This window comes from Drosophila albomicans, chromosome X (assembly GCF_009650485.2).
Source record: "Drosophila albomicans strain 15112-1751.03 chromosome X, ASM965048v2, whole genome shotgun sequence".
In the NCBI taxonomy this organism is placed as follows: Eukaryota; Metazoa; Arthropoda; class Insecta; order Diptera; family Drosophilidae; genus Drosophila; species Drosophila albomicans.
This window is the reverse complement of record NC_047627.2, coordinates 6,450,794-6,466,655: the sequence shown is the minus strand read 5'-3', so window position 1 is coordinate 6,466,655 and position 15,862 is coordinate 6,450,794. Positions and strand designations below refer to the sequence as shown.

General features: G+C 37.9%; 1 protein-coding gene across 1 annotated transcript in view; it reads left to right on the top strand.

Annotated features, from left to right (window-relative positions):
• The window catches only part of LOC117578022 (lachesin), a 38,457-nt gene extending 22,811 nt beyond the window's left edge, over window positions 1-15,646 (top strand). Inside the window, exons 6-9 of the mRNA XM_034263121.2 lie at window positions 1,915-2,043; window positions 11,266-11,385; window positions 14,420-14,590; window positions 14,815-15,646. Of these exons, the coding sequence (XP_034119012.1) occupies window positions 1,915-2,043; window positions 11,266-11,385; window positions 14,420-14,590; window positions 14,815-15,569 (1,175 nt within the window). The 3' untranslated portion in view covers window positions 15,570-15,646. The remainder of the gene's footprint in view (window positions 1-1,914; window positions 2,044-11,265; window positions 11,386-14,419; window positions 14,591-14,814) is intronic.
• The last annotated feature ends 216 nt before the right edge of the window (window positions 15,647-15,862 follow it).

Below are 15,862 nucleotides of genomic sequence, written 5' to 3'. Positions count from 1 at the left end.
TTATTCATTAAAATTAATATGAGAAATTTATATGAAATGCATTAAGCTATAGTCTAAACATGTGTGCACATAACAAGCATTGCAAATGTTGATCAATGGCTAAGTTTATATTCGGTTTATTAATATCGTAATACATTCAAAATACTATATAGAGTGATTTACCATCTCTGATATGTTTGGCACTCTATATCAATATACCAAATATCGGTATGTTTTAGCGTATATAAAAAGATTCGAAAAAAATGAAAAAAAAAAGAATGGAAGAAAGTGTTGCAAGCAAACATTTAAGTGAGTGAGGTCAGCTTTAATCAACAGCTACCTGCGATTAATGTTAAAATTCATTAATCATCTGAGCACTGTTGCTAATAAAATGCTAATAATAGTGTAGAATGATCACTGCAGCTAATAAGGAACTCAACAAATTAAGAAGTAGTCTATTAAATATATATTATATTCCTAATTTCGGATTATGAGTTGAATGCAAAATAAATAAATAAGTTACTAAAGTAAATAAATAAATTACTAAACAAATAAATACTTAATAACGAATCAATATACAGTATATTCCAGTTATAGCGACTTTCAAGAGACCGACGATTTTGCATCGTTATACCCCGAAGGAGCAAAACTAATTTTATTGTTGTTCTTTTTTATGGTTGCCATGTTCGTAATAGGTTTTTAATATAAAACAAATTCATTTTTAACCCTTTCATGCTCAAATTAAAATGGGGACATATAGAAAATATTATTTCCATAAATGATTAAAAGGAACCCCAAGTATCTTTCATTCCGATTTTCGATACTCTAAGACCCATGGTATGTCCTTACTGTAATATTGCCTTTTAGGCAACATTTCTCCATCCATAAACATAAATAAATACGAAAATGTAAATGTTAAATGTAAAGTCAATGTTGCATATATGCAACAGTGGGCATGAAAGGGTTAAACAAAACGAACAAATTTATATATATAATTTAATAGCATGGTTTTTCCATATTATGCATGTTCCTTAGCGTAAGCTAAGGCGTCAGCTAAAACTAACAGAGAGTAGTGAGAATGTAAGAACCTTCGTTAGGCTCCTACGAACACAAGCAAGAGTGCCGATCACTGATAAATGCATACATTTCTAACAGCGTCGTTTGATACTTAAATTTGTTGGCATTTGTTGCACTACTAAGCTTTTTTAGTAGCTTTATTTGCACGTCTATTGTTCGTAAATAAAACACGCGAATTTCAAATTAATTGTTTATTATTGGTACATATGTAAGTATATGTAACCACCACTTTAGACAATTTGGCTGTGACTTGAGTAGGTACAAGTTTCGCCACCGACACGATTACAAGCGTTTTTACAATTGAAGAGTCAAACAAGAGTAACAAACAATAAGCCGATCGAACTGCAAGCGATCGCTAACAGAGAGCATACAGCGCTGCTGGCAGACGCTGTCACAGCATTGCATTAACATGCGATGTCTGCTGCTCCCGACAGCATTATTTCCCCGAATTTTGTTCTTTCGTCGCAATATCCGGTTGAATTGTGAAAAATTTCGTCGCTAAAAGCGGAGACGTACTAGGCAAAGGCCCTTTCATTTAAGGTTGTATGGGGACCAACCAAGCCATCGAGTTTTCGTCGCAATAACCGGACGGACACTAAAAGCAGAGTCGTTATAACCGGATTCCACTGTACTTAATAACGAATCAATATATTATAAATGAATTCCGAAAGAAACAAGTGAATTACTAAATAAATATATAATAAATAATAATTCAAACTCTAATAATATGAGCAATCTATGAATTGTGCGCTAATTAAGAAGTCGAAACAATTTATGAATTAACTCATTTTGAAGCATGTTGCTAAGCAATTAATGTACTCACATGCTTTCCTTTGTTGTTTGTTTTATTCTATGCAGTTTCCTCGTACCGCGGTGAAGTGCTGAAGCTGACGAAAATCTCACGCAACGAGATGGGTTCGTATCTGTGCATCGCCTCGAATGGAGTGCCCCCATCGGTTTCAAAGCGCATCTCGCTGAGCATACACTGTAAGTACAACAACAACAACAAAGAGTGGAGTATAGTTTATAGTATTGTGGAGTGAAGCCGCAAACTCGTTGCATTAGTTAAGCCAGAGATAGGGAATGAGTCGAGATGATGGACAGACAGATGAACAGAGCTTGGCACCGGGAAATGGGTGGCATTAATTAGAGAGCTGTGGTTGGTCAACTTCAGCTAGCCGCTTTTTTTTTTGTTGTACGGTGTATGAGTGTGTGTGTCTAGTATATACATATCATTAGTCAGTTGTCGCCACAGCTCAGAGGTGGGTAAAGGGAGGGGGAGGGGCAACCTCAACCTCAGAGCAAGCGAACCTCAAAAACTGAAGCTCGAGCTCAACTCTCAGTTTTGAAGCTGGCCAAGCTTCGTGGTGTTTATCTAGTTTAGTGTGCTGGCTTCCCTTTCTCTCTCTCTCTCTTTCACTCACTGTTGCTGTCTCTGTCTGCAGTTTTAGCCACAGTTATCAACTGCACACACACACACAGAGATTCACAGACAGAGGCGCCCTCAGCTATGCTGCGAAAAAAGGCAAACTCAAAACACGCCATAGAATAGCGAGTGTGGAGAGGAGAGGGGAAGGTGTGGTAGCTGTGTGTGTGTGTGTGTGTGTGTGTGTGTGTGTGTGTGTGTGGCGCTAACTCGATTGTCGTGTTGTCGTTGTTGTAATCCGTTTAAATCCAGTCACTGATACTGGGCATTACCTGCTGCCTTGTGCATTGTGTTGTTGCTGTCTCTCACCTCTAAGCGAGCTTCCCTTTCTCTCTCTTCCTCTTTCTGCCACGCTGAGTTTTTTGTCAAACCTGTCTGCAGCACGTGCCTCTGTTTGGCTGTTGGCTGCGCTGCCAGCATGTGGCAGTTCACTCAATCATCACGACATCAGCAGCAGCAACAGCAACAACAGCAACAGAAGCAACAACAGCAGCAACTGCGCTTGTTTGAACACGTTGCAGGCAACGCAGTTCTGTCTGTAATAAACTGTTCGCCACTTTACTCCCCTCTCCACTTCTTTCTCTTCTCTATTCACCTTTCTCCACTCCTCATCTCTTCTTTGACCTTGCTTATTTCAGCTGCGAGCTCTTGCTCTTATTTTTAGCTGACAAAAATCACGCTTTTTAACATTTTGACATTTTGTTAATGTGGCCTTTAAGTGTCTGTGATTCTCCTCGTTTTTTTTTTTTTGGGCTTTAAGTTGTTTTGGTAAGCCATCACTATCTTTACATTGCCAGTTGTTACCTTTACTTTACTTCACTTTCCTTTCCTTTCCTTTCTTCAACCACATTTCATATTCGCTGTTGCAACTTATTCACAAATTTGTTTGTTGCCTCGTTGTGAAGTGCAAAACAAAGTTTGCGTACAGCTTGCGACGAGTTATCTGTATATATTTTTGTCACTGGCCTTGCCTCGTTTTGTGGCATCTTTCGAGTACGTGCTGCGTGTTGCACTGATAAAGTACGCCCTGCAACCGGTAACCAGCAACCGGCAACGAAACTGATGCTGAAACCGACACCGACAACGACACCGGCAATGACAGCAACAGCAACAGCAACATCGACAAGCAGACAGACAGACTCGAGAAATATAGACTGAGAAACATACTGAGAAACAGTCAGAGAATAGAGGAAGAGACAGACGGAGAGACAACTCGCATCCCGCTTGCGCGTTTCCGCGCCATTTGCTCAAGTTTCCTGCCTTGTTAGCCACCTTCCTGCACATGGCTAATTAAGAACGCTGCGATTGCTGCGTTGTTGCCGCTTCGCAGGAAACCAAACCAGGACGCGCTACAAACAATTAGGCCACAATTAGCTGCTGACTACCAACTGGCAACTGCTCAATGCTCAATGCTCACTATAAGCCTCAGCTTCTCTCTCTCTACCTCTACCTCTACCTCTACCTCTACCTCTACCTCTACCTCTACCTCTACCTCTTCCACACACACTCATTTCTTGCTGCCACTTGAAATCGCTGTAAACATGCTTTCATATTGCCAACGTTCAGCTAAGCTCTTCACTCACAATACCTTTTATTTACTTCTTGCATTTTTAATGCGGTTCAATTGTTCTCAATTATAACAAGTAAGAAAGTTACAGTCGAGTGTGCTCGACTGTGAGATACCCGCTACCCATTTTGAATAAAAGCAAAATATTGCGGTATTTTTTTTTAAATATACCAAAAATACTAAAAATATACAGAGCGGTATATTTGGTATATCGATATGATACCACATTCAAAATATACCATAGACGGCACAATATACCAGATTGTCGGCCAAAGCAACTCAGACCCCTAGAAAGTAGGCGTGTTTGCCCATACAAAAGTATTTATTTAATAGCTTCCACAATTTTTATCTGATCGCAATCAAATTTTCAGGAGTCACAACCACTATTATTGTTATTGTATAACAGCTCTAGCTTTAAAATAACGCTTGCTTTTGATTTGCGGGGGCGGAAGTGGGCGTGGAAAAAATTTGAAACAAACTTTATCTGCGTGCAAACATAACAAACGCTGTCGAAAATAAATTGTAGCTGTATCTCTTATAGTCTCTGAGATGTAAGTGTTCGTACGGACAGACGGACAGACAGACACACAGACGGACAGACGGACATGGCTTGATCGGCTCGGCTGTTGACGCTGATCAAGAATATATATACTTTATAGTCAAAGTCTTTTGAATATATTCTGTTTTTCATTTGGTTTTGAAATATATATTACTCATTTTAAATATTTTTAATTTTTTTTATTATTTGCCTATTATAACATATACTTTTTAATATTCCCTATTTCTACCCGCTGCTTAAAGAGTAGAATTTTAACTTTGTGTCTCCAGGAAATGTATGGAACAGACAAAAGAAGTTATCACCGACCCCATAATGTATATATAATCTTGATCAACAGCCGATCGATGTCTGTCTGTCTGTCTGTCTATCCGTATGAACACCTAGATCTCAGAGACAACACTTGTTATATTTGCAAGCAGATCAAGTTTGTTTCAAATGGCACGCTAACTTTCGGCTAAAAAACAAATAATAAACAAAAATTTTGAAGTGTCTCAAATTTTGGTATAGACAATAATAACTATATTAATCATGATTCTTGAGAATTTGATTGCGATCCGATACAAATTGTAGAAATTATTTAAGTTATACTTCTGAATGGCAAATTATGCCTACTTCAATCGGTTCTTAGCTATTTTTGTAGTATATTACTTGGTATATTGTAAGAATAATACCGCAATGTTTTACTGTTATTGAAAGTGGGTAGCAGGTATCTTAGAGTCGAGCACACTCGAATTTGAATTTATTTAATATAGATATTTTCCTCCTTTTTGATGCTCTTTTAAGTTTAAGTAACTTTGTATTTACTATAAATTACAAAAAATTGAAAATGGTAATTGGTGAATTTTCAGCAACACCCAAATGTTGAAGTTGTTTTTTTCTATCTAATTAGTTGAACCCACTGCGTATACGTAATTTGAAAACATAGGAATTATAATTTGTTGAAGTAAGCTATAACATTTTTAGCAACTTTAACTTTATTTAACAATGCCTATACAAAATAATCTAAATCGAAATCGAGAGAAAAAAAGTCATGCGTTGAGTTGAATTTGAATTTAAGGTAAACTACCTTAAAATGAACAGAGAGAGAGACAATGCGTAAGCTCGTTGTTGGTTCCGAATATTGCATTTTGCAGTGGGCAAATCGAACGCAAATAAATGCGACAAATCGCTAAAAATCACGTACGCCTAAGAGAACAACAACAGCAACTCCAACAACAACAACATAACAGACCCCAAGTGAGAAAGCAGACTAAGAGTAGAAATAGAACCGAAATCACTATCAGAAATGCACAAATGATACTAACACACACACACACACACACACACCTAACACACACATACACAGTGGCATCAATTTTCAATTTTTCATTTTTACCTTCTCGTTTTAGTTTTTGCTGTGTATTTTTTGCTTTAACCCCCATATGAATATTGTGCAGATGCCTTCAATCTATGTTGAGCTACGCTTCTAAGCCATAACACAGAACACAGAAAACAGACCGAAAAAAAAACGAGTAGAAAAAAGCACACACAGAAAATGAAGGAAAAACAAGGCAAGTGTGTGAAAGAAGGGGTAGAAAGGGGAAGGGGGCAAAGACAGGTTGGGTCTATTTGCGATGCCAATGAGGTGAAAAATACACGTCATTGGGTTTTTGTACTGGACTTTCTCTGTCTCTCTTACCTTTTAAACTCGCCGCTCAACAATGGCCTCCCAAATGTGATGAGGTGTCTCTGTATCCCTCTCCCTCTCTCTGTCTCCCTCTCTCTCTCTCTCCCTCTCTGTGTGTCTGTGTTGTAATTGTAGTTGCAGCTGGTGCTGTGCTCATTCATACTGCTGCTGCGACGACGTCATTAGTGCATATTTGTGGCTTTGTTTGCCACAAGTGAGTGGAGCACGAAACGGCCAAGCGGGGGAAAGGGCGGGGGGCGTGGTTGCTCGGCCAAGGCACATGCTCGGAATAATCATGGCAACATTTTAAATCGCAAGCGAAAGTGTTTGCCAGCCCCAATCCAACTGCCCAAAACTGCACTGCACTCTACCCCAAAAAAAACTTCCACTGCGTATACGTAATGTGTCCACATGTGTATGCGAGTGCATGAGTGTGTGTGTGTGTGTGTGTGTCTACATGCAGATTGAAAATAGACGCAGTCAACCAGCACTCATTAATTGGTCAAGCTGGCAGCAGGCAGACGCTTCTCTTCTCGAGTGCCACATGACAGGGGAGATTTTTATACTTGAGCGAAGTCCAGCAACGTCAGCTTCCCTCCCTCCCTCCTTCTCCTCCTCATCTTGCTGCTGTTGCTGCAACTTCAACTGCTGCTGCTGCTGCTACAGTTCCCAAGTGCGTGACTTACATGTCAATTTACAGCAGCAATTTACCAAATGACACGAGCTGCACTTCTTCTTCTTCTTCTTCTTCTATTCGTTGTTGTTTTCGCAGCATAATTACGGAATTAATCTGTGAAGTAAACAAAAAGTTGCAATGCAGTTATGTTATTATTATTAGTTATAATATAATAAGTATATATTATTTGTATATAACTTAATATGTAAAAAGACCATAATATAGTGTGCTCGACTGTGAGATAAAAGCAAAACAGTAAGGTATTATTCTTAAAATTTACCAAATTACTATACCATAAAAATACTACAAAAATACCAAATTACTATACCACAAAAATACTACAAATATACCAATTTGCTATACCACCAAAATACTACAAATAAACCAAATTACTATACCATAAAAATACTACAAATATACCAAATTACTATACCACAAAAATACTACAAATATACCAATTTGCTATACCACAAAAATACTACAAATATACCAAATTACTATACCACAAAAATACTACAAATATACCAAATTACTATACCACAAAAATATTACAAAAATACCAATTTGCTATACCACAAAAATACTACAAATATACCAAATTACTATACCATAAAAATACTACAAATATACCAAATTACTATACCACAAAAATACTACAAATATACCAAGGTTTATATTTAGTATATTGATATTATACTACATTTAGAATACCACATTTAGAGTACAAAATATACGAGATTGTCAGCCAAAGCAACCAAGAGCAGTAGTAAGAAGGCTATGGCTATGGCTGGATCTATGGCTGATCAAGAGTCTATATACTTTATAGAGTCGGGGATTTCTTCTTCAGCCTGTTACACAGTTATAATACCCTATAGGTAGCGAATCATTAAAAGAGCAGTTGTGAGTTAGCAAATGTTTAATAAACAACGAATATTTTATGCACACGAAAAACTATTAGTCTGGGCAGTGACAAAATTCATTAATAAACATTAAATTCTGGCGAATAAAAAACGATATGTTGCTTTCGTTCGAGAGTTTAAGATTCAACTGAATGTAAATAGAGTGTATCGATAAACTATCGGATAAGTATATAGATTTGTAAATGTAATTAACATAATTATGTTAAGCATCGGTACTAAAAGCTGATTAAAGCTTATACAAGCTTACCTAAGTTTATTTGAATATTGCTTGTTAATTTTCAGATTAAGCAGCGACTAACGCAGCACGTGTCATTAGCTCATGATTAAACGGTTAGTCGTGAGCTAAGGACTATAAAAGCTGCTTAAAGCTTATTCAAGTTATGTCAATTCCGCAGTTTAAATACAATTTATTTTGATTGAATTCAGCTTGTTGATTAATCAACAATTTAAACAGCACTCAGCGCAGCTTGTGTCATTACCTCTTAAATGTAAACAGTTGTGCTTGATTCAGATTAGATATGATTACAAGATTAATCGTGATTGATCGACAATAAAAGCAGTTTAAAGCTTATTAAAGTTTATGCAACTCCGCATTTTAAATGAAATGTATTTAAATTGTAGATTGCTTGTTGATTAATCAACAATATAAGCAGCAACGAACGCAGCTCGTGTCATTAGCTCATACCTTCGAACAGTTGTGCTTAATTGTGATTAGATATGATTAAAAGATTAATCGTGATTGATCGACAATAAAAGCAGTTTAAAGCTTATTAAAGTTAAGGCAACTCCGCATTTTAAATGAAATGTATTTAAATTGTAGATTGCTTGTTGATTAATCAACAATATAAGCAGCAACGAACGCAGCTCGTGTCATTAGCTCATACCTTCGAACAGTTGTGCTTAATTGTGATTAGATATGATTAAAAGATTAATCGTGATTGATCGACAATAAAAGCAGTTTAAAGCTTATTAAAGTTAAGGCAACTCCGCATTTTAAATGAAATGTATTTAATTTGTAGATTGCTTGTTGATTAATCAACAATTTAAGCAGCACCGAACGCAGCTCGTGTCATTAGCTTATACCTTCGAACAGTTGTGCTTAATTGTGATCATAGACTTGCACTCATAGACTTGAACTCACACAGGCTGATCGCTCTTTACACGTGTTTATCTTCGCAGGTGTGTCTGTGTCTCTATGTGTGTATGTGTTTGCCCAGCCAAAAGTTGTTCTTGCCAGCAAAATACATAGAGAAGAAGAGAGTGAGAGAGAGATAGTTGAGCTTAAGTCCATATGTGAGCAAATAGATAGTTGATAGATAAGACATATGCACTCGGCCATGGAAATCAATTAAAATCCAACGAACTTACAAAACTGGCAAGTGTGTGAGAGTGTGTGAGTGAGTGTGAGTGTAAGTGAGTGTGTGCAATCTGCACGCAAACAGACACACCTCAACACACACACACACACAGATGCAGAGAGGCAGACAGTTGAGGTCATTGTTGCAACCTGCTGCTGCTGCTGTTGCAATTGCTGCAATGCTGCTGCTGCATTGACTATCAATGCAATGTTGACTCGCACTAACGCTTACACACACACGCACACACTCTCACATGGACGGACAGACCTCAGCTGGCTGTGGGGTTAGCCATGTTGCAAGCAACGGCCTGTGGCGGCTTTGGCAGTTTTACAAAACCACCAATTTTGGTTATAGCTCGGTGGACGTCTGCTAGACACTACACACACTGGACTCTCCTTCCTCTCCTTCCTCTCCTGTCCCCCTCCCCCCTTCTCCCCTCTACCACGCTCCTGCTCTCACTCTAAGTGACAATAAACACGCACATGAATTGCAAAAGAGTTGCCATTGCGCTCCACAGAGAGACGTGCGCTGCATTTGCATTGCATTTTGATGACCACACCGAGTTATGCTACACCCAATTGGCCTTCTATCTACACACACACACACACACCGCACATACAGCTAAGTGTGTGTGTTGCCATGTGTGCACAAGTAGATGCTTAATACTGCAACTGCTTTTATTTAAAGTTGCACAATTTGAGCAGCACTCGCCTCGTTCAGTCGCCCATTGTTGTCGCACTCGTTCGCTTCGTTCTCTTCACTTCGCTCTCCGTTCGTCGACTTCTTTATCAACTATGCCGAACAAAAACCAAACAATTGCAATTGTATGCCACAACAATGGCTAGTTGAGCATTGATCGAGCCATGACAACAAAGCCAAAGTGCCACAACAATGGCCACAACTGTAACGAGTATCTAAACATAACAATGCTACTCGCCGCAATCGCTATCAGTGCGCTTCAACTAGTTAACTGACGAAAAACTAATAGTTACTCTAGTTTTTATCCCTGCTACCGGTTTTCATAAACTTGTTTGTAGCTTTAGCAATTACAGCGAGGAAATTTACTACTCGCTACAATTGTTCTTACTAATACCTTCAAATGTTCTCGTTATTTTGGTTACCCATAAAATTATTTATTTTTTGTTTAGAACTTTTACAAATTTTATAAAGTAGTGATGATAAATCGAATAAATACGAAAATATTTTTGAATACTAGTTAAATTTGTTAGACACTCGTTACAAAGCCTAAAAACACATCGCTATATTTTCTCTCGTTTTTTTACTTAAAAAAAAAAATGTTTTATAAATTGTAAGAATTTCATATATTAGCACTAGATAGCAATCCGCTGCATTTGTTGAAAAAACATCTCGCTACATTTGTGTTCGTTACTTTTGTTGACTAAGTAGTAATTAATAGTCTATTGGTTATAAGCCAGTTGACTATTCATCACCTCGCTAGATTTGCTTATTTGTAATAAATATTACTCCTGCTTAATTGCATAATATTAAAATGTATAAGAATATGTTGGCTACTCGCTACATTTGGTCTCGCTAATATACTTCAAAACATATCGCTATATTTGTACTCGTTGTATATGTAATTTCTTTATAAATTTTTACAAAGCTTAAAAGAATAGTTACTCGCTATATTTAGTTTCTGAAATGTATTTTTAAGTTTTGAGATTGCACTCGTCATTCGTCACTCGTTCCTCTTCTAATTAGTTCTTTACTATTATGACTTTAATGTCTACTCGTCACTTCGTTTGTTGCAAATCAATGTCAATTAAATTAGGCTAGTCAGCGTGCACTTCAATGCAAGGTATGTTTGGACCGTGTGACGAGTGCCGTGTGAGGAATGAGGAATGAGGAGTAACGAGTAAAGAGGTTGAGGATGTAGCATGCGTATTAAAAATGGTTTTATAATATGCTGCACTGCTGCGACAACATACGAGCATACAATGACTTTCTGTTCTCTCTCTTTCTCTCTCTATGTCACTCTCTCACTCGCTCTGTCTCTTACTCTCTATCTGCTTTCAGTCCACCCGGTCATCCAAGTGCCGAATCAATTAGTCGGAGCACCGCTTGGCACTGATGTTCAAATCGAGTGTCACGTTGAGGCCTCGCCCAAATCAATTAACTACTGGATTAAGGATACCGGTGAGTATAGCACATGCACATACTATATACACATATATACATATATATCGTATCCGTAACAAGTTCCAGCTGTGTGTGTGTGTGTGTGTGCGTGAATTCTACTCGTCGGCAGCTTTGGTCAAGCGCAAAGCATCACGACTTTTACATTTTATAGACATCTGGCAACACAAATACCATATATCAATCGAGTCTGTGTGTGTATGTATGTGTTTGTCTGCTGTGACATTGTCATTAGTCAGTTTTCGGATCGTCACGTTTAAGAGACACGACACACACACACACACATACATGCACACATGCACAGCCCATTGAACTTTGCGCTGCAAAGTAGGCTATCAAAAATTATTTACACTCACTTGCAGCAGTTGCCTTGCAGCAGTGAAACAACACGAACAAATTCTTAGCCTCTTTATGACATTCTCTTAAGAAATGGCAACTTGATTTGATTAACTTAATTATGCATTGCAATTGAAAGCAAACGAATTCAAGAACAAAATAGTTTGCAAATATTCTTAAATACATTTCTGAACATATTTACAAAGTTGCTGTAAAAATTCTTTTTTTTTTAAATGATTAACTTCATTTTGCCTTAAATTGAAAGCCAACGATTAGAACAACGAAATTATTGGTGGTATTACATTTTTCAAATACTTTTTGCGTCAAATATTAAAAAAAAAATATTTTCAAATACACTTTACTGAACCATATTATAAACTTAAGTTTGCAAGGCAATAAAATTAAATGCTAACGAGGGAAGTTATCAAAAATATTAGGAGATATTTTTAAATAGTCTTTCCTTAGATTGTGAGCAATTAGTTGAAAATACTTTTCGCGTAATGCATTTGCTTTTCTAAATTAACGAAGTGAATTTCAAATACATAAATGAATAACGAAAGACACGTAAAATTTGTTAAGAAAAATGTTCAAAAATTCTTTGCTTAAAGTAGTGAAAAGTATTGTCTACAACTTGATACTCAAATTGTTATAAACTAGTTTCTAATGCTGTTTGCTTAAACCGTTTATTTTGTAAGTTAATAAAATAAAAGTAGCTGCATAATCAGTGCGACAAAATTGCTTAAGACTTGGAATAAAACAGCTTTCACTATCCGAGCACTTAATTTGCTTTGAATCAAACATTGTTGTTGCTGCTTAGCTGCGTTGCACGCTTCTTGTTATAAATCTATTACATTTGCACAATACCCGTAAATATGTGTAACTATATAGTAGACATATCCTTGTGTGCGTGTGTGTGTGTGTGTGTGTGTGGAGTCATAAACAGTCGCGGCTACTGTGGCTGTTGTTTTCTCAATCATTAAGCATCAAATGTATTGCATGCTCATAAGTAGCGACAGTTGCCATCAATGTGCGACAACAGTGCGCTGCAAAAGTATACGAACACATACATATATTCATGCGTATGTGTGTGTCATGGCCAAGTGTGTCTCTGTGTCGTCTCTTTGTATTCAATGAAAAGGACCGTCAGTCTGTCCGTCTCTCAATCTGTCCGTCTGTCCGTCTGTGTGTCTTGGTGTTAATGTTGCGGTTGTCTTGGCTGCTCTCCCTCTCTTGCCACTTGCCGCTTGCCTCTTGCTTCGTGCCACTCTTGCCAGGGATTTTATCGACTGCATTATGCACATTGGGGAGCTTAATCTGTGCATTGGCACCATGCCCTGCCCCCTTCTCTCTCTCCCTCACTCTCTCAGTTGCCTCTGCTCGGCATCCATAAATCATATGCAATCCATTGACTTTTGTTAGGGGCTCTTTAATATACGCAATGAATTAATTTATAATTGACTTTTGCCATTCAACGAAGCGTTGTTCAATTGAATTCTAGCGCATTCTACACCATTGGACTTATTAACTATCCCATATACTATATTTAATTGAGCTGATGTGCGAAGCGGAGCTCAGTTTGAAATCAATTCAAGTCATTTGCTTTGAGCCAACTAATTTGTCTGTTTAACACAGTTTCTATGCATCTGGTTTATTGTGAGACAATTTCAATGCAAAATCATTAAGTGATTATTAATAGTAAATATGTATATCTCATATTTAGGACATTTTCATATTTCTCATCAATTCATAGAAAAAATATATCACGCATTTTTAATATTTTCATACTTTCCATCCATTTATAGTAAATGTTGTATTTGAGAGAATAAATTTATCATTTGTCCAACCTTTTTTTAAATTCTTTGTAATTTTTTTTAAATTTCTGTTTTGCGGTGGCAAAATTAAATTAAAAATTAAATTTAAATATGAAAACATGCTAAGCTAATTACAAGAAAGAAAGCTGAAGTAGAGTGTGGTCGACTATGAGATACCCGATACCCATTGTGAATTAAAGCAAAACAGTCCCGTATTATTAATAAAATATACTAAATAATATACCGAATGCTATATTTGGTATATTAGTATAGCACTACATTCAAAATATACCGTTCAGTGCAAAATATACTAGATTGTCAGCCAAAGCAACAAAGATGCGTAGTAAGAAGACGTTTTTGTCCATACAAAAGTATTTCTTAAACAACTTTTACAACTTTTTATCTGATCGCAGCAATATTTTGAAACAGCTACAGTATAAAAGTAGTGAATTCTTTTAGTTCTTTGTATGGCAAAGAAGCCTTTAATGCAATAGGGTCTTAGTTCTTTTGGTATATTTTGCACTCTATGGTATATTCTGAATATAATGCTATATTAATATAACAAATAAATTAATAGGTATATTTTAGTATTTCTATGGTATATATTACTATGATTGTAGGATATGGACAGTATATTTTTAGTATATTTGTTGAATATGGTTTCATTGAAGATGGAAATTGGATAGACATATTGCTTAGACATATTTCTAATATATATTTTTCAGCCCATTCCACTATTTGTATTGCTGACTTTTTCCTTACATTCTGCCTAAGACAAAGTCATAAAATAACAAAAAAAGAATCCTAAAGAAAAACCCACCTTGGTGGCTTAATGGAAAATACAATTTACAATTTACGATTTACGATTTTTGGTTGTCAATCAACAGGTGAAATGATTGTGTCCTCGAACAAATATTACGTGCAGGAGAATTCGCAGTCGATGTACGAGACGAAAATGTCGATGTTTGTGCGCAAATTTCAGAAGGACGATGTCGGCTCCTATCGCTGCATAGCGAAAAACTCGCTCGGTGAAGTTGACAGCAGTATCCGGTTGTACGGTAAGTTTGAACAGACGATGGCGGGGGGCGTGGCAGAGGCGTGTTTTATGGACAATAAACGCGAGGGGGGTTTTTTTTTTTATTTGGTTTGGTTTGTTGCTCGTCGGATGTGGGCGACTTTTTGGGCGATAGGTATTTGCACCTTTGTTTCAATTACTGTTACTGTTACCCGTTACCGTTAGCGTAAGCGTTACATTTCCGCCGTTTCTCTCGTTTCACGACAGAAATCCCCGGACCAAATCGTAAAAATCCCGCAAATACTAAAGGAAGCAATGGCGGTGGTGGAGGTGGCGGTGGCAATGGCGGTGGCGGTGGTGGCAACACAGCCGACACGGATGCCAATGACATTTTAAAAGTGAAACAACAAGTCAAAGTTACATACCAGCCGGACGATGAGGAGCTCTACGGTTCAGCGGAGGATTTCGAGGATGGCGAATTTGCCGCCGGTTTGCCGCCCTTATCGCCGCACCATTATTACACCAGCGGTGGCAATAAGCCGCCAACACATAAGCCCAACAACGGGGCAGGCGGTGGCGGTGGTGGCCATCAGCACCAGCATCAGCATCAGCACCACCATCATCCACAGCAAAATCAACTGGGTGGCGGTGCTGCTGGTGGAGCTGCTGGTGCTGGTGGCGGTGGCGGTGGCTCCTCGAGCAGCATCGAATTGGCTTTTGGCAACAACAACAACAACGCAGGCAATACACGTAAGCCGCCCTATTACGGAGGCGGTGGAGGAGGCGGAGGAGGAGGAGGAGCTGGCAACACCGAAGTGCGCGGCCCTTTGGACAACAACGAGCTGGGCTCGGGAGGTGCGACGACGATACGACAACTCTACTATCGACGAGCAGGGTTGTCGCTCTCGCTCTCGTTCTCGCTCTCGTTGTCGCTCTCAATCGCGCTCGCGACGTCGAGTCGACGACAGCCGCTCTTAATGGGTTTGTCCGGCTTAGTTGTTGGCACGCTCAGTCTGTTATAATAGATGCTGGCAGCAGTGCACTAGGCACACACACACACTCACAGTAGGTGCAAATGTTAAAGTAAACAAAAAAAAAGAAATGTTTTTTTTTTTTTTTTTTTTTTTTTTTTTGTGGCTTGCCACAACAAAGTGTGTGCAACATGCGTTCAACTGCGGATTCATTTACTCCTGAATCCCGAATTAATCCCCTTGTTCTAGTTTACTGTACCAAATTTGCAAGTTCTTTAACTAAATGTAAGCTCATAATTTTAACCCCCTCCCCCATAGATATATAAATATATGTTCTGTATGTG